Source organism: Phaethon lepturus, unplaced genomic scaffold, assembly GCF_000687285.1.
Source record: "Phaethon lepturus isolate BGI_N335 unplaced genomic scaffold, ASM68728v1 scaffold14362, whole genome shotgun sequence".
NCBI lineage: Eukaryota > Metazoa > Chordata > Aves > Phaethontiformes > Phaethontidae > Phaethon > Phaethon lepturus.
Window position 1 is genome coordinate 38734 of NW_010524192.1, and position 18684 is coordinate 57417.

The following is an 18684-nucleotide window of genomic DNA, read 5'->3' on the forward strand; positions in this document are numbered from 1 at the left end:
GCTAGACTCAGCACTAAGCCAAGCCATGAGACCACTTCTTTCTTTGAATGATCACTATGGTGAATATAGGAGGATTACCAATTGTCCAAGGTCTGCAACATTCGTTTCATATTAAGTACATACATTTGGTCATGACCTGTTTCAGAGATCAGAAATGCAAAGATTATTTTGCCTGTAATAGCAAACTCTAGTATGTTCCTTCCCTGAGCTTGTATTCTGTGTGAGCATGTTGATATTTTTTGTTTTACTTTGTCTATTTTTGTGAGACCACTATTAAGAAAACACAAACTTTGACTAGTTCTGCCTCAAATTCCATGTACAGTATCTTACCCTGGATGAAGATCTGGATTAGGTCTGTTTATGAGTAAAACTTATCAGAAAATCTGTATCATCATTTAATGATAGTAAAGAGATTCAGATGTATAGATTTTCCACTTCTTTAGGGACAGATGCACAAAGACCTTGATTAAAACATCACTGAAGTTCATTACACGATTAGAGAGGGTATTTTTCATTGACTATAGTGATTTTGGGATCGAACTCCAAGACTCCATTATTTTCTGTACAACACAGAAATACATAAAGGTAAAAAGAGGTGGCTTTCATTTCTGTTGCCTTCCCTACAGAGGATGCACTTCTGTTCTTACTGTGCTCATATTTAGCTCTCAAATATTAATATAGAACAAAGAGTTACATTTGTTCTCATTCAAATCAATGGGAATTTTCTTCAGTAATAGAAAAATTTTTGTCCCAGTTAGGCCCAGTGTCTAGACAATGATGTACCAGGGTATATCTGCAGATTCAAATGGTGAATTCACACCTCCTAATGAATAGGGGATTGTTTGTTTTTTCTCCCTGCAATTAATGTGTAGAAATAGAAAGTAACATTCATTTAAAGACATGTTTGTATATTTAAACAATATGTTTTGCTTTTTCCATCAAGGGTGGACCTGGAGCAGCAGGTGCTAAGGGTGAAAGTGGTGAACCAGGTCCCCAGGTACAATAATACTGCCTGTTATGTTTGAGCTTGTTTATCTTTAAGAAAATGCATTTGTATCACTTAGAAGAAATCAATCAATGATATGTTTTCTGCATGCAATTGAAAAAAAATAGCTTTTACAATAGTATCCTAAATTAAATGCAATAGCTTGGTTGTTAATTTTGAAATATGAAAGTAACAATCTTCATATAACAAAGAGCAATTATCACAGGTAGAATGTCATCACTTAAAAAAGTGTTTTAATATTGTCACTTCAGGCTCTTTTCTCTATTAAATAATTATATGTCAGTCTGCAATTGTATGACCTTGGGCTCTGATCTTATCAGATCTCGTAAGGTGAGAGAGGTTGAATTTAGTTGGTAATTAAACAGGGTATTTTCAAGCAAGATGTGACATAGCAAGAATAAGTCTTTAGCAATCAATGCATGCTTTTCATCTTAGCTTACTATTATATCAGCACGTGTGCAGTGATGTTAAAGAGTGCTGAAACACATTGAAATCTTGCGGCTTAAACCTAAAAGTAATAGGGGGTTCTTAAAGAAATTACAATAGGAGTCTCTGGAACAATGATTTTGCCAGATCTCAAGTGGTATCATGGATTTGCTACATTCTTAGTGCCTGTCTTAAAAATCCGCATGGATATTTGCAGAAGAAAAATAAAGCAATTAAACAAAAAAGCACTCTGAACAGCTGGTCAGTCTTCCAGTTTCCTTACTTACTTTTTTAGGTTTTGGGTTTTTTTCCTACTCAGTATTTTTGGATGGCTAATCTTTACCATTGCTATTTTCACCTGAAGAAGATGCATTTGGATGGGAATGAGAAAACTTCCGCAGAAATATATGCCCACATCAGTGAAAATTACATGTGTTTGAAAAGTGTAATTAGGTTTTTCAGTCTGGGGTAATTTGGTCTCCCTCTAGTTAAAACTCTGCTGTGTAAAGTTAAGATAGCATGTGAGCTGTTTACCAGCAAACTCATGTTTGTGTATTAGTTGGGGACCTGAAATGAGCAGTCTCTATTTTTCATTAAATAATTATTATGTGACTAAAATAATTTTGGCATGAGAGGAAGAAGGGTTTTCAAATCACAGGGCTGAGATCTTCAAAGACATGAAAAGAATCTAAGAAGCTTTAATATTAAAAGGACCAATTATGCCATGTATATTGCCATCTCATGAAAACTAATGTTAAAATTCGTAGTGCTAAGGCCAGTTTGGATGTCCATGTTCCATTAAAACTAATGGGAATTTGGAAACCTGAATCCATCTCCTGGGAAAAAATGCGGTTTTGTGTATAAAAAAATCTAACCTTGTTCTTGAGGTGAAATGTTTAACTAGCTTTTTGCCTACATGAATGTGATTCTAAGAATTACACTATTTAAATTCAGGGTCCTCGTGGTGTTCAAGGTGCCCCTGGTCCAAGTGGAAAAGCTGGCAAAAGGGTAGGTAGCATATGGATCAATCCTGCTCTGGGTAAATAGTTTCTGTTTAAATATATTTAGATATTAACTGATTCCACTGCATTTTCAAATGTTTACCCCTTTGGGTTTTTGTAGGGACGTCCTGGAGCTGATGGTGCCAGAGGAATGCCAGGAGAACCTGGTGCAAAGGTAAATAATAATGAGATTTGAGGCTTTATTTCAGTCTTGGAATGGGCTAGACAGATTTTATGTAGGTACCACAGTTTCTTTCAAGCCAACACAAAGTTCTTCTCTCAAGTGAAAATAGTGAGGTTTCAGATAGCTGGGTCAGATGCAAGAGCTGAGAATGAATCATCCATTTAAAATATGGTAATTAACAGTAATGACTAGTAGTCTGACCTTGAAGTAACTTGATTCTTGGGGCATGATTCCTATCCCTCTGAGTCAGTTTCTAGTTAGAGTATCGACAATGGTAAAGTCAGCCTTGCAACTGCAAAGTGCAGCTAGAATCAAGGTTTTAATTTCAATGTGTACTTCTTTTTATAAATAGCATAATTACAGCACAGTGAAAAAGTTAGCGTGGCATCTTCTCTTGCTTTAATGAATAGAAGCAAATTTTGTGAGTTTGATCTATGTGCTCCCCTCCATGTGTTTCATTCAATAACAAATGTGTACATGTAACAAAGGGTAGAAATCAACTTTTAGAGGGAAGGCACAATTTCTTCAGAGTAATACAGAATGTAATAGTCCTTTATTAAAGCTGTGATTTCTTCTTTCCTAGGGTGACAGAGGATTTGATGGTCTTCCTGGCCTCCCTGGTGACAAAGGTAACAGGGTAAGTGTTGTGGTTTAACCCCAGCCTGCAACCAAGCACCACACAGCTGCTTGCTCACTACCACCCTGGTGGGATGGGAGAGAGAATCAGAAGAGTAAAAGTGAGAAAACTCATGGGTTGAGATAAAGACAGTTTAATAGGCAAAGCAAAAGCTACGCACAGAAGCAAAGCAAAACAAGGAATTAATCCAACCACTTCCCATCGGCAGGCAGGAGTTCAGCCATCTCCAGGAAAGCAGGGCTTCATCACATGTAGTACTCCATAACACTGAGTGTCCCCTGCTTCCCTTTTCTTCGCCTCAGCTTTATATGCTGAGCCTGACATAATATGGTCTGGAATATCCCTCTGGTCAGTTGAGGTCAGCTGTCCCAGCTGTGTCCCCTCCCAGCTTCCTGTGCACCCCCAGCCTACTTGCTGGTAGGGTGGGATAAGGAGCAGCAAAGACCTCGACTCTATGTAAGCACTGCTCAGCAATATGGAAAACATCCCTGTATTATCAACACTGTTTTCAACACAAATCCAAAACACAGCCCCATACTAGCTACTATGAAGAAAATTAACTCCATCCCAGCCAAAACCAGCACAGTAAGGAAAACTTCTATATTTCTACAACAAACTGATACCATCACAGAAATAATGCACTACTCATTTAGAATAGCACTAACGATTATGGGGGAAGTTAAAATGGAATGTCAGCTTCTCACACTACAGAATAATATCTATGTTGTCAGATAATGTGTTCCTCATGAAACATTTTAGTAATATCAATCAACAGGCAACAACTCATATATATAGATAAATGATTTAAATATATTTTCAGAATTCAGATCACATCTTCAGCTAGGTTTTGGTCTAATTTTTCTTTGTTAAGGAATTTGTCTGTTGGATGTGAAGTGACTGTTAAAGGAAATAGTAATAGAAAAAGGAAGTTAACATGAAGTTTCTGTTATCAGGAGCATGACAAATTTTAACCTGCTGAGAAGCTGGCTTAAAAAAATTTGAATATTTGAGTTGCAAACTAAATTGTTTAGTGTGGCTTATACCAACAGCTGCAGCTTAAAGGAAGATCAGTCAGGTCAGATAAGTTAGGAAAACTTGAAGTAACATTGAAAACAACTAATTCACTTGCTCCTAGAAATAATCACAACAGGGGATTCTGCTTTAAATTATACCCCTAAAGTAGATGTTAGTGACAACATACTCTGCTGAATATACCTCCCTTACTGTTGTTCTGGTAAGTGCAGTGCACCATAAAATAAAAAGTGAGTAGGAATGTCAACAGAACCATTCCCATATGTGCTAAAGCTTGATGACCAAGGAATGACTACAGCTCTCACCCTTCAATGGGTCAGCACAGTTGCTGCCCTTCCCAGGAAATCTCAGCTGTGTTGGCTGCTTGCCCATAATGTAGTTTTTTGTAACAGCATCTAAGGATACTCTTTGGAGTTCTGTTTGCAATGGGAAAAGAACTTTTGGTGTCATACAGAAATGTCTTGATCCTCTTTCATCATTCCCTTTTACTTAAAGCGTGTAAAGGGATCAGGGCACGACAGGACGGGAACGCAGCTCCATCGGCAGGTGACCCGCAGAGGGCGCTAGACTTTAAGCTCTTGCCACTGCTTCCCGCGGCATGCTGAGCGGACACTGGTCAGCCAGGGAATCTCTCTGCCTTCCAACCCGGAATGCTGGAATTGTCTATCTGGGGGACCTTCGAAGTCATAAAGAAAAAACCTGTTTTTTTCAAATATACTATTTGTTTCATATTTCCTAAACAAATGCAAACTAAAATAGAAGAATAAGTTTGGATTGTAATTTGCAAAGTAGTAACAAAAATAATGACTTCTTTTCATAATTTCTTTCATCCCACTACTTAAATATTGCTGCATTCTCGCATTTCTATGGAAATCTTCTATAAAAGTATAAACCATGATCTTTCTGAAAGGAACACAATTCAAAGCCAGATCAGATAACTAAAACTCTTCAGATTTATATATACTGACAGCATATAATGCAAATATTCAGTTCTGTTTGGCCTGCAATAAAGAGCACAGAAAGTCGAGAAACACTTTTTCTGTTGTAGTTATCTTTTGACTGTAAGGGAATTGTTGTTGAAAACCCGTAACTTTAGAGCAGAAGTTTTAGGACTACTTTTAGAATTAGTCATATTTGAACTATGAGTTGCAAATTGGATGCCTCTCTGAGGTTATGCCTCTGTCAAACACAAGTTGTCAGACAGGAGTTACTGAAAGAGATTCTCTGACTTCCAAAGTAGGGGACATCAGACCACGTGGTGTAATATTCCGTTTAGCCTCAATATCTATGGCTTTGAACTTTTCTTACTTAGATTTACTAGATGCATAACCCATCTCCATATAAAAGCAAGACACTATACACTAGAAGAAAAGGTCTAAGGAAAAATTCAGGTTTCAACAGAACATTTGAAGGAAAGAATTGAAGAATTGAAGAACTGAGAATGCTAATAATGATAGGGAGTCTTGTTCTTACTGCATGGCAATACTAGGACACTGAATGCAAGCTCCTAATCTAACTGTAAGTGCCATGTTACTGCAAGGCAAGAAAAGTAGCCCTTGAGGGGATGAACTATTTCAGTATTTGAAAGCTTAAGTCAGTCTTGACTTGGATATTAAGTGGAAGCTAGAGCAGAGATCATGTGTCTTGTGTCATTTTTCAGGAGTGTCATTTATCATGTAGAAAAATGCATGCTCTACCAGAAGATCACACTGAGTAGTTCCAAAACTTAGCAAAATATAAAAATTGCTGCATTGATTCATTTACAGGTATGAAAGTGCAGTTCAGAGAATTTCATTCCCTCTCATGCCAACTCCAACTTACAGAGTACAGAAAGGCAGTAGAATAAAATCCTCACATCCCTAATATTAGATAGCTCTGGGGTAAGAGAGCAAGTTACCTAAAATCCCTAGGAAAGTTTGAAAGAGTAAAGAATGGAGCCACTAAAGAGTGACTCCATATATCTCTGCTAGGGTACACAGCAGTGGTCAGGCTCCTTGGAGACACTGATAAAATTAAGGAAAACAGCATGAATACTTGGTTGTTGTCCAATGCCAGAAGGAAGTCACAGTCTAAAAACCTGCTGCCCAGAAAGAGGTCAGTCAGTGGTGTTTGAGTTATGCGGCACACTAGTTCTCTTTAGAAATGGGGAAAGAAAAATAAATCCTAAAAGTATGGTCCAGAATCTACTGAGGCTCTGCATATATAGACTTGAAAAGCCCCGGCCTCTAAGGGGAAGTGTGGAAGTCTGGCTGCCTTCCAAAGCCTCAGACAAATCAGGCCCAAGGCTTTCAATGACTGGTGCCAGGGTACATGGTTCTGAAAGGTGGTCAGTGCAATTCACCATGTATATTCCAGGGCCCAGAATTAGTTTATTAGCTTCTGACCCATGTACATATGCCTTATTTTACTGGCAGTAATACATTGTGTAGGGGAAGGGGGAAGGTGCTGATGAGACAAAGAAAAATGTGGGTAACTCTGCTTTTTGTAGCAAGTTTGTATACGGTTTAGGGGCCAAGAAAAGTTAGAGAGTGAGATTCTACCAACACAAATAGTTCATTGTTTCAGTAACATTCATTTGTTTTTACACAAATGTAATAAAAAACTTTACTGAGTACTATAACCTGCAGATTTATATTATTGTGTCAAGACATGTTTTGACACATCAGACTGTAGCTAACACATTTGTTTTCATTTCCCTTCCCATCCATTACTGTTTCCAGCAACAGATGTATTATTTTAATGATTTTCCTTATTCTACAGGGAGACCGTGGCCCACAGGGACCTCCTGGCTTACCTGGCGAAGATGGATCAAGAGTAAGTTGCTATCTACACAGTAAAATTTAGAGTGAATCCTCATGTAATAGGAATATGGTCATGATACATTCTCTTTTTTACTAAAACTACTATTCCCTTTGTACAAAACCAGGGAGAAGATGGGGAAGTTGGACCAAGAGGTCTCCCAGGTGAAGCTGTAAGCAATGCTTTCTTATTCTTCTGTTTCTGTTACAAACAAAAGTCATTCTCAGATTTTTTTCCTTTCTATTGAACTGTTCTGAATTCCAGGTATAAAAATTACTCTGTGTGTGTGTATATAGAGAGTACCAATTCTGGCTGAAAAGCAAACAAATGAACAGTTTTGTTCAGCGTGAAACACTACTTACAGGATTAGAATGAAGTCAGGGATACATCCAGCCAAGAACACACAACTTCCAGAATCACAAAGGCTATTTCCAATCCTATTGTGTAAAAACAGTCACTGCAGTCCTGGATACATGAGAATACAACCAAGCCCCTGTTGCTTTGAGAAGGTTTTCCAAACATCTGTTTATTAGAAAATAAGGCCTGGCTTCTCCTCTTTTCACACTACTGTGCTTCATTATGTATTTTTACACTTGTTTCATATACAGAATTTCCATTGCTGTCAGCTGGAGTTCTGCAAGTGCTACCACTGCAGAGCAGAGTTCTGCATTGCAGGCAAGAAATCAAGCCTCAGAAAGGGGAATTTTACCCTAAATGTATGATATACTGTTGCCTACTCGCAAAGTAGGAAGAAGTTACTACAGAGTCAGAGTTAGTGATTTGTGACTGTATCATACATGAGGAGACTGGAGACTCAGTCCTGCCTACTTTTATCAGTGTGACATGAATGATGACACAAATGATGAAAACTAATACTCATTTACACAGTATAAAGCCAAAAGATGATGTTATAGACCAAATCTTGCTCACCTTATTTAGGAGAATAGCCCTTGGTCTTTTGTGGAATTTTTTAGGGGTAAGAGGAACAAATCTGATTGTTTCCAGAATGCCTTGCATTTATTATAATAAAATTATTTGTAATTTTTCATTATTTATTGGCTTTTTATTATGCATAAAAGCACTGTATTACACTTAGAATAGTGGTATAGATTATGACAGACCATCACATTTTTTAAAAACATGAATACAAACACGTATACTACTATTCGGGTCAGACCTTCAGGCCAAGACACAGCTGAAACGTTAGTGGAAGATGCTGTGCCAGTGTTCTGCACCATGAAATATAGATAGTTATCTCCTACTGTTCTCTGAAATGACCATACAGCAGCTAAATCAAAGCTTGCCCTTCCACTGACATCCTGTTCAGATGTATGGTGGCCTTCAGAAGAATCTGTTATCAGTGATTTTTTTCCTTTTTTCCTTCCTTTCTCCCTCAAGCCCCATGCTCTCTTTCCGTCATCCTTTGTACTCCTTATGGCATTCCTTGCCCAGTCCTGCTGCTGGGTCTCTCTTTGTTCAGAAAAAATCATGCAGGTGTTAATAAGTGCTTTTTCTGTCACAGGGTCCACGGGGATTACTGGGCCCCAGAGGTACACCTGGTCCCCCTGGACAACCTGTACGTATGGACTGTTTTGTATTTGCATTTCCAAAAGAAACATGGAGGTCCACTGAAAATTGTTCATGTTTATATTGTTTGTTGTAGGGCATCGCAGGTGTTGATGGACCTTCAGGCCCAAAAGGAAACATGGTGAGTACGAAAGATGGGAATTAAAAAGGGAGTGGATTCTAAGAATCCTTTCTACATTGTCTCCTCCCTGCCACTATGCCATCCCTTCCATGTAATTAAACTTTTCTGTTAAAATATTCAGATTTATTATCATCTCACTTAGAAAAGAGATGTTACTTACTTTTCAGCCAAAGGGCCTAACCATGCTTTCTTTCAAGCTCCTTTAGCACCATGGACTCCAGTGCTTAGGTCCTATGTGTAGGCTGTTAATCTCTATTAAAGAAAAGGCCATGATATTCATTGGCATAAAAAAATATCATACTGGATAGAAAGTTGGTGGTAGACTTTAAAGAGGGAGGAACAAAGATGAGTTTGTATTCCTTTTAGTCCTGACAATGAAGATCTGTAGTGCAGAAATGCAAACCTAACGCCCTGGTATTTTTTGCATGGTAGGGTCCTCAAGGGGAGCCAGGACCTCCTGGTCAGCAAGGAATCCCAGGCCCACAAGTAAGTGTAAAATAACTCTCAAGAAATACAATGTAATGTGCTACAATGTTTAATAAATGGAAATTACTAAAAGGTTAGCTTTTTCATGTGCAAAACTGATAAAGCTTCAAGGATTTTATAAATAATGCTGCAAATGTGCAAAGGGCAGTGGGAGCAGAGTTTTCAAGTAAGCTTTCAGGGGGATTTTTCATTCAGGAGAAAAATGACTCATTCAGTGTTTCTGGAAGGCAGCAAGAACGGCCACACCTGGAGGAGGGTTCTGAATAGGATCTTGTTACAGACCTACTGCCAGAATTTTTTGCTTGTGCAAAAGGCTCACACAAAACTCCTGATCTAACTCATAAGGGGGGAAAAAAAGCCACTTATATTTGTCGGTGTGTTTAAACAGATTAATGAGGGACCTTTAGCAGGGTGAATGTATGTATATTGTTCTCCCTGGTTTCTCACACTGGTTTCTTTTTAATAGGGGCTTCCTGGTCCACAAGGTCCTATTGGACCTCCTGGTGAAAAGGTAAGTTACAGCATTATTCTGGTACTTCACAGTCAGTTCTGTGCAACAACCTTGCTTATGTCCTTAAGGGCTGTGCTATGTTTTACAGAATAGTAACCCAAGATCTAAAATTTAGCAGATCTTCCTGAAATTATCAAGTAAATGAATAACCACTGAAGGCCTGGCTTTCCTCTCACATACACTTTTTCACAAGCATAATTTCTTCCCTTTATTTTGGATTAATTTTCTGTTATAAGCGTCAGAATCCCATCTACAATATTAAACAGTGTATTTGTATGTTAATTAATTTCACAGCAAGCTGTGAAAATTATTTTTATTTATCTCTTTTTTTATAACAAAGTTCTACCTACTCAAGTCTGATTCTGTTCTGTTTTTTCAAGGATTATATTTTGAACATAACTCTGCAGTGTAATAGGCATACTGTAGTGTCACTTGTTTTTTCCTGATCTACCTGTTTGTACATGTTCTTGTGGCTTGAAATATGTCTTCTGTTAATTTAAAAAATGTCACTATTGAATTTTACACTAATTTTACTTTTCTCTCCTTTTTACTGAATTCTTGCTCTATTGATTTTTCTTTGATTTTGCTCCCCTTCACTGTTTAGTATATACTTTAGGAGAAATTGAAGGAGATTTTAGGAAACAATATACATGCTTTTTACCTGTGTGACTCTTATTCTAGCAAAATGGGCTAGGTCCACAAAATACGCATTTCAGAGGCTTTCACAAAGATGTACCATGCCTTTCAGCTATGAGCGCCAGGGTTCTGTAACCTGTACTCTTTGCCTTGTGATCTTATTGGTATCTTTCATATGGTCCATCCTTTTATTCATTAAATTCTAAATGATAGTTAATTTTGTACACTGGGGAATTCTTCCCCACTTTGTGTTGTGTGTGTGGGCATGTTCATAGGGTAATTCCTAAAGCCTGTTCTCAGGCAAGCACCTCATTGAAAAATATGGGTGATTTGTACTGGCTAAAGATTGTAGGAACTGGCCTTGCTCCATAAGTTGTATGATAGTATCTTTCTGGGTTCAGTTTTGTTATATTTTTGGATTATCCCTGATATCAATATCAAGGAATTTAGGTATAACTACATTTTATAACCTTAGCAATTAGAGTTAAATGTATTGGATATGGGTGGGATTTTTTTTTTCTTTTTCTTTCCTGTTGTTTGGTGGGTTTTTTTAATTATTATTATTTTTCTTATAGCTATTTTTCACCCTGGGTGGGTTCACCAGTTGTTTTAACGGAGTTTAAAATACTAAAAAGATTTAAGGTAGTTTGCTGGTTTAGGACATACCAGTCCTCAGAAAAGATGATCTTCGATCATCCTAGCAAATGATAGAATGTTCGCTATTGTTCTTAAGATGTGTCTCTGTTACTGCATTTAGGGACCTCAAGGCAAGCCTGGCCTTCCTGGCCTTCCTGGTGCTGATGGGCCTCCTGTAAGTAACCAAATATTTCATGCCTGGAATGTTAAAATACTTTTACCAAGTAATAAATATTTCTAGATACTTGTGTTGCAAAGGGAAAATGGAGAGTAAAAGCACTGGTAGTCCTAGTTGGCAACAGCATTATAAAATCCATCTAAAACCCCCATATCATTTGAGCTGTTAAAACTAAGAAAATTACATTTTTGAAGCAGCTGCTAAAAATGGCTGTGGGCTTTTAAAATGTGGTCCCACATGATGAAATGTATCTGAAACATCTGCAGGGATGTGTAAATAATCTAACTGACACACAAAGGGCCAGATACTGTTTCACTGTAGTCTTACTATGTCAGTATGGCAAAGCAAATCATCTGTAAAAATGCTCACCACTTTTTTTCTGAAGAAACATAAAATAGACTAGATGTTCTCTGCGTCCTGACCTAAGGTGCATATTATGTTTGGGCTTCTTTCATTGTCTGCACTGGGACAGACCTAAAGCAAACTTTAGAATCTTGCGATCGCTAAGGAATCCAGCTTAACTCTGAGTATGAATTCACTCATGTGAACACAGAGTGTAACCACCTCAGTAGCATTGCTTACAGTTCATGCTTGGAATGGAATTAAATTTAGTTATTAATTAAATTTCATTAAATGGAATCATTGTTCATAATGACATTCATATACACTAGTTTTCTTGCATCAAAACCATAATATTTTTACACCACCAACAGCCATTAAACAGCCAGTGTGCCTTCTCAGACCATCTCCCTCCTCCCCATGTCATTTTCCCTTACAATTTTTCTTTTACCTTAAATCTGCATCTTTTAAACCTGACTTTCAACCGGGTTTTGCTAGGATAAGAACAACAGAACTGACGGCAGGGGTTTCACTGCATAGATGCTTATATTACAAATACAGAATTGTACCCAGGGCTGTCACAATATCCCTTTTACCTGCCAAAATACCATTTTCACGGAGAATATTAAATATGCAATGACAGTCCAGCTGGAATTCTATATCTTGAATCATTGTCTAAACATCTGAACTTTCCCCCTTATCCTTTTCTGCATGCTGGGAACAATATTAATTTCCAAACATAAGCATTATTTTAAATTCTGCATCTTGTTAACCTTAAAAGCAGGGGGGAAATACTGTAAGAGATAATGAGGTGCTAGCACAGGTCTGTACCTGATACACATCCCTACTGTGGTGGGTGGACCCCAGTCAGTAGCTAAGCACCCAGCTCACTCACTCCTTCTACAGGGGGGTGAGGGAGAGAATCAGAAGATCAAAAGCAAGAAAACTCATGGGTTGAGGTAAAAACAGCTTAATAAGTAGAGCAAAGCTATACACACAAGCAAACCAAAATGAGGAATTAATTCACTACTTCCAACTTGCAGGCAGGTGGCTAGCCACTTGCTGGAAAGTTGGGCTTCAGCACATGTGAGCGTAACTTGTGAAGACAAACACCATAACCATGAACTCCCTCTTCTTGCTCCTTTCCCTGAGCTTTTATACTAAGTATGACATCATATGGTATGGAATATCCCTCTGGTCAATTTGGGACAGCTGTCCCAGCTGTGTCGCCTCCCAGCTTCTTGCCCACCCCCAGCCTTCTAAGGGCTTAGAATGGGACAAAGAGAAAACCTGCACACTGTACAAGAACTGTTCAGCAATAGCCAAAACCCTGGTGTGTTAGCAATACAGTTTTAGTCACAAATCCGAAACACAGCACCATATGGGCTGCTATGAAGAAAATTAACTTCATCCCAGCCAGACCCAGTATACCTACCCAAAATTATCTCCCACATGCACGAGTAGGTTTGTTCAGAGGAAGGGCAGGAGAGGCAGGTTAAACTAAGTCCATTCCAATTGGCATGACCTATTTACATCCATAGAATTACAGTAGTGATTGAAGGCAATAAGCTTTGTAACTGCTCCTATGATATCTGTATTAAGGTCAAGTGAAAGCTCAAGAGGATTTTTTCAGGAGATCAGGAAAATTCTTGCTATGCTACTTCATTTTACTTCTATGTGAGGAAATGTCCTTGATTTTGAAGGCGAGACATTGTTAAAAGTGGTATATTATACTGGAATTAATGGAAATCTTAAGGGATACAAATATGCTCTTTAATAGCAGCATTTTTAAAGTCATTTAATGTTATAGAGACCTCTGGTACTGGATGGAGATTTAAAATTTTGTACAGAAGAAAGCATATTCTTGGAGATTAGAATTAAACAACTGGCATATGTACGTTTTAAAAAACTGATAGCAAATATTCACTGTTAGTAAGACAAACTCTTTAAAGAAAAATTAACAATCCCTGGTAAGCAAGTATCAAATACTTTTTATTTTAATAATTCTTTTAATAAAGAACATTGAATATAAAATTGAATATAAGCACCAGGGGTTTGTCGTACAAGTTTAATAGCCATATCAAAGTCATATCATATTTGACATACTGAAAATATTTTGGGATGTCAATGACACCAAAGCATGAATGGTTTTAGTACTGGCTACATGTTATGTGGGACTACATGCTTGGCAAAGCTAGAGATTTACTATGCTCCTCTAATAAGACTGATGAACATCAACAGAAAAAGGATTCTCCTGGCTGATTCTCATAAACAAGAATCTTCTATTAACCCTTCATTTCATTAATTTGCCTTTAAATTTTTGCAGCATTTTAGTGTAAATTTTGTGAGAAAGAAAAACAATGGATAGGTTAGTGTTTTGAGTGCTATAGTATTAACGTCAGTCATATAGAACAAAGACTAAGACATAAATATTTTGTTTTAAAAGCAAGTCACAGTTTAAAACAAAGGCATAGAATGTCTAAAACTAGATCAGCCTTCTGTTGGCTTCTGCAATAAATTCCATAATCTTTTAGATTACAGCATGAAGACATCCTTAAGTTATATTAATCACTCTGCTTGTTTCAAAATCAAATTTGAGAGTGTCTTTCATTAAAAACCTCTTACTGCTGAAACATTAACTAAACAGAAGAGGTGATCGGGACATTTTAAAAAACATTGGCATTAACATAACTATTGTCCATCTTTTCCTTTGTTCTGTAAATCGATATTGAAAGGAAAATCTTTCCTCAATATTTTGTGTGTGTGTGTGTTCTAATACAGAAGAAGTGTGATTTAGTGACCTGAAATTCAAGTGTTTAAATAAATATCGTTTTTATAATAAAATATCACTACTGAAAAATGAGTATTTTCCAAATCAGATACATTTTTCTTAAATCAGGGTCATCCTGGCAAAGAGGGTCAGTCTGGAGATAAAGGTGCATTGGTGAGTTCTAAAACTTTTCAATTTATTTACATAGCTTTCAAGAAAACCTTTAGCAGTTTTTCAGCTTTATGACACATTTGTTGCTCCAATAACTATTTAGGAAGATAATCGAAAACTCACAACACTTTCAAAGCATCTGTGTGTAGACAAACGTATTTATTATATCCTAAATATTATAAAGATTCTAAATAGTACAGAAATTACTCTTTTAAAGTAAAACTGATTGTGGAGTTCACAGAATGGCTATCAATAAAAGTTGCATACATTTCATATAGATAATTTGCAAATAGTTTTGAGGTTACAATTCCATTGTATGGATTACCCAGTAGGGTTCTTCAGAAGCTTGTTTTCTAAGATTTAGAAATGCATTCATACTCATTGTATTTTTTAGGTCACCTTCAAGTCAGTAACAATGAAAAGTAATTTCTTTATTTCTTTACGAAGCACTGAAGGCTCTTGGGGCTCTTTAAAGCATTCCGCTTGCTCAATATTGACCCTTATTTATGCAGAGTATAACATATGTATATATAATATATATATTTATGCCCTTCATAGCACCTGAAATCAGTTTCAGTTGCAGTACTGATTTCAGTGGCAATACTAAAAGGTTATATTCTGGATAAATAGGATGGATGAATGAGTGAATGAATAGGACATTTCAGAAAGTACAATTCCACTGACACCAGCATATTACTATTTGTCCAAAATGTTGTTACCTGTTGGAGGCTTGTAGGTTTGACCCTGAATTGTAGATTTTATCCTAAATTTTATCCTATTTTCTTAAGAAAATACAGCGTACACAGAGCATTTATGTTTTGAAGGTACAGGTACAATAACCTGTCAGTTGTTCCTTATGCCTTTTGAATTTACTGATCAATTTCTTCCAAATTTGATAGAAAATTTTATTTCTCAGAGATGTTAACAGTCTAAGGGTTTTGTGAAAAGTCACAGCTGGAAAGGGGAAAAAGACCTTATCAATGGCCTCATCAGGGAAAGACTTTGTTTTCTGTCCATCTCAGACATCAGAGACTCAACAAAGCAGCTCAGCTTCAGACAGAGATATGTATGTTTCCAGGCTTCTGTGCTTTGACTGGTTGCAGAACTCAGTTTCTTTAGACAATGCTAGAGGATTGCATAGTGTCAAAATTAAGCATCTTTAAAATGCTCAGCAAACAGTAAACAACAGTATCCAGACGCCAGTCAGTATTGATAGCACCATGAGCCTTTTAGCTTTTAGGTTTGGAATCTTTTTTTTTTTAAAGACCTTAATTTTTATTATCATTATTTTGATGTCTACTTTTGACTTGTGTCATCATAATTAACATATAAATTTTCTCCAGTAAGACACCACTGGTTTCTAATTGGCATCTTTTTGTTTGTTTTTGTTTATTTGTTTGTTACATTTTCCAATTGCCATTGTTTCACAATGTTTTTATGAAACATTGCCAATGTTTCATAATTTATATTGTGCATAGATGTTTCACAAATACACAAGTAGAACCAAGTTCATAATTTTATTAATAGCTTTATAGTGACATTGAAGGGTGCTTTATGATGCCATGACTTTTCTTGGTGGCAGGCAGCCCCGTGTTATTTTGATGTCTTAAACAAGACTGCTGCATTATAGTGAAAGAACAAGAATTAGACTCAGAAGAGAACTGCTTACTAACCAAGTACTGTACAAACAAAGGTTCTTTAATATTTTTTAGGGACCTCCAGGTCCTCAGGGTCCCATTGGCTATCCAGGTCCTCGTGGTGTAAAGGTAAGATTTAATTACTAGATCCCTCTCCGCACCATTTTTTGAATATATGCATGTGGGTAATTCTTTATATTCTTTCTTTAGGGAGCTGATGGTGTCCGTGGTCTCAAGGGATCCAAAGGTGAAAAGGTAAATTTGACTGCATTTAATTGTTTTCCATTTTTCTGTGTTTGTTACTTCACTGAAACATCTTCTGTGTCCTTCACTGCAGTGTGTTGTCTGTTGCAGCAGTGGGTTTATTTTTGCCTTACCCTAAGGAAATACCAAGCCCAATTCATAAATTGGTGACCTCCATGGTTATTTACACTGGTACAAACTGCATGTAAACTCTTCAGTTATTAGAATGGGTTTGGATCCCGTTCACACCAGTTTAAGTAACTTCTCTCTAAGGCACTCTTAAGCAGAGAATTAGACATCCCCGCTCTCGTTAATAGATACTGTAGTGGATACTGAGAAGCTTGTGCATCACAGAGATTTGTGGTGATAATAGTATTATTTTATCTGGTTTTGATAGTGCTGTAGGGTAGATTTTGTATTTTTTGTGTACATCTTCCAATGGCTTTCTGGGTTCCAGGTATTTTTGTCGCAGATCTTTGGCTTTGCCAAAGTGATGGACAGCCCCAGTCAGATGCACATATACGAACATGAAGAAAGGTTTCACATCCCCCTGATATCATTAATTCTGTATGTAGAGTTCTCACAAGAGCAAACACCAACTACTACGATCTCCACTGTCTTCTGATGGTCTGCAGTGGCTGAAACCAAAGCCAGTATTGGTTTAAATTCCCACTTTCCTCAGCACTCGCAGTGAGAGGCAGATAACAAACATCATCACTCATACCTCCTGACCACACTGGACAATTCAGCCTTGTGACTCTGGTGGCTACTGTGTATATATTTATAGCTATTTTTAAAGCAGAAGACTCACTTTTGCAAAAAAAAATTTATTTCAGCATTAGACATCTGTCTTTCAGGCTCAAATGCCAAGAGATGCTGTACATTTTCAGGCTTTCCTAAACCACAGTTTGTCTAGACTGCATTTAGAGTTGCTCTTTAGAGTTGCATTTAGAGTCTCATTTTAGAGTTGCTCATTAAAACTAAGCTGAAAAACAGTGTGTTTAATACCTGTGGAGACTGGATGGTTCAAAAAACTAGATTTTATTGTGCCTTATTGAATGATTAATATCCAGCTAGGACAAAATACAGGACTCGCATATAAATAAGCTTAACATATGTGTGTGTATATATGTGTGTATCAATGAATACTAATTAGCATAATCTCCACAATATTTCTGTGTTCCCAAAAATTGATCTCACAGTTGCAGTAAGACACTGAACTCTACTGAATACCTCAAAAGGTCACACAGATATTTCACAGATTGCCCTCACAGTGCTTTAAAGGTCTCTTACACAGGCCTTTTCTACTGAAATTATTCAGATGCCAATACATGGGGGAAAGCACTGTAAGAGACAGAAATAAATAAACTGATCATTCAGGAAAGCCTCTGTAGAGCTGAAAGGATCCCAGGGATATCAGAGGAGATCTGTCTCTGTGCTGACCAGTAAATGTGACTAGAACTCTTTAGCTATTTTATTTTTTGTTAACAGCAGAAGAAGAAATAGAGCATTCAGCTCTCTCCTCCTACATGGAATAAAATCAACCTCTTGTAGATCTCAATAGCTGGAACCTCACTGTGAAAGCTGAAGAAGAGTTTCAGTTCATTTGGCAGCTTCTTGGTCAGCAGTTGGCACATAATCAGTCCTTGATGATATATTGCAAAGTTTTCTCATATAATTATTACTGTCCATGGCCATAACTGAGCAACTTTTACAGCTAAAGCTTTTTTCCATGCGTTCTGAACTCTAGCCTTTTCACCTCTTTCTAAATTTTAAGAAAGACCACCTTATATTCCACCTTATATTTTAATTTATGCAATATAAGATGACCATATAAAGCTTAGTTTCACCATCCGGAAAGCATGGGAAACCTGCTTTTAGAATGTTTTTTAGTATATTTTTAAAAATTAATCACAATGGGTTACCTCGTTGTGGTTTAGCCCCAGCCAGCAACTAAGCACAATGCAGCCACTTGCTCGCTCACCCCCCACCCCGAGGTGGGATGGGGGAGAGAATTGGAAAAAAAATCATGGATTGAGATAAAAATAGATTAATAGGACAGCAAAGGAAGAAAAAAACCCCAACAAACCAATAAAACCTGATAAAGGAGTATACAAAACCATGTGATCCACAATGCAACAATTGCTCACCACCCGGTGATTGATAGCTCATCCCTCCGCTCACCCCCCACCCCGAGGTGGGATGGGGGAGAGAATTGGAAAAAAAATCATGGATTGAGATAAAAATAGATTAATAGGACAGCAAAGGAAGAAAAAAACCCCAA

The 18684-nt window shown here is 37.2% G+C and overlaps 1 protein-coding gene across 1 annotated transcript in view; it reads left to right on the top strand.

Moving 5' to 3' along the window:
* Positions 1–18684, top strand: part of COL11A1 (collagen, type XI, alpha 1) — a gene marked incomplete at its 5' end in the record, with an annotated part of 123912 nt that overhangs the window by 30810 nt on the left and 74418 nt on the right. Inside the window, 14 exons of the mRNA XM_010282362.1 lie at positions 944–997; positions 2387–2440; positions 2555–2608; positions 3201–3254; positions 7047–7100; positions 7213–7257; positions 8608–8661; positions 8749–8793; positions 9226–9279; positions 9746–9790; positions 11184–11237; positions 14479–14523; positions 16233–16286; positions 16368–16412. Of these exons, the coding sequence (XP_010280664.1) occupies positions 944–997; positions 2387–2440; positions 2555–2608; positions 3201–3254; positions 7047–7100; positions 7213–7257; positions 8608–8661; positions 8749–8793; positions 9226–9279; positions 9746–9790; positions 11184–11237; positions 14479–14523; positions 16233–16286; positions 16368–16412 (711 nt within the window). The remainder of the gene's footprint in view (positions 1–943; positions 998–2386; positions 2441–2554; positions 2609–3200; positions 3255–7046; positions 7101–7212; positions 7258–8607; positions 8662–8748; positions 8794–9225; positions 9280–9745; positions 9791–11183; positions 11238–14478; positions 14524–16232; positions 16287–16367; positions 16413–18684) is intronic.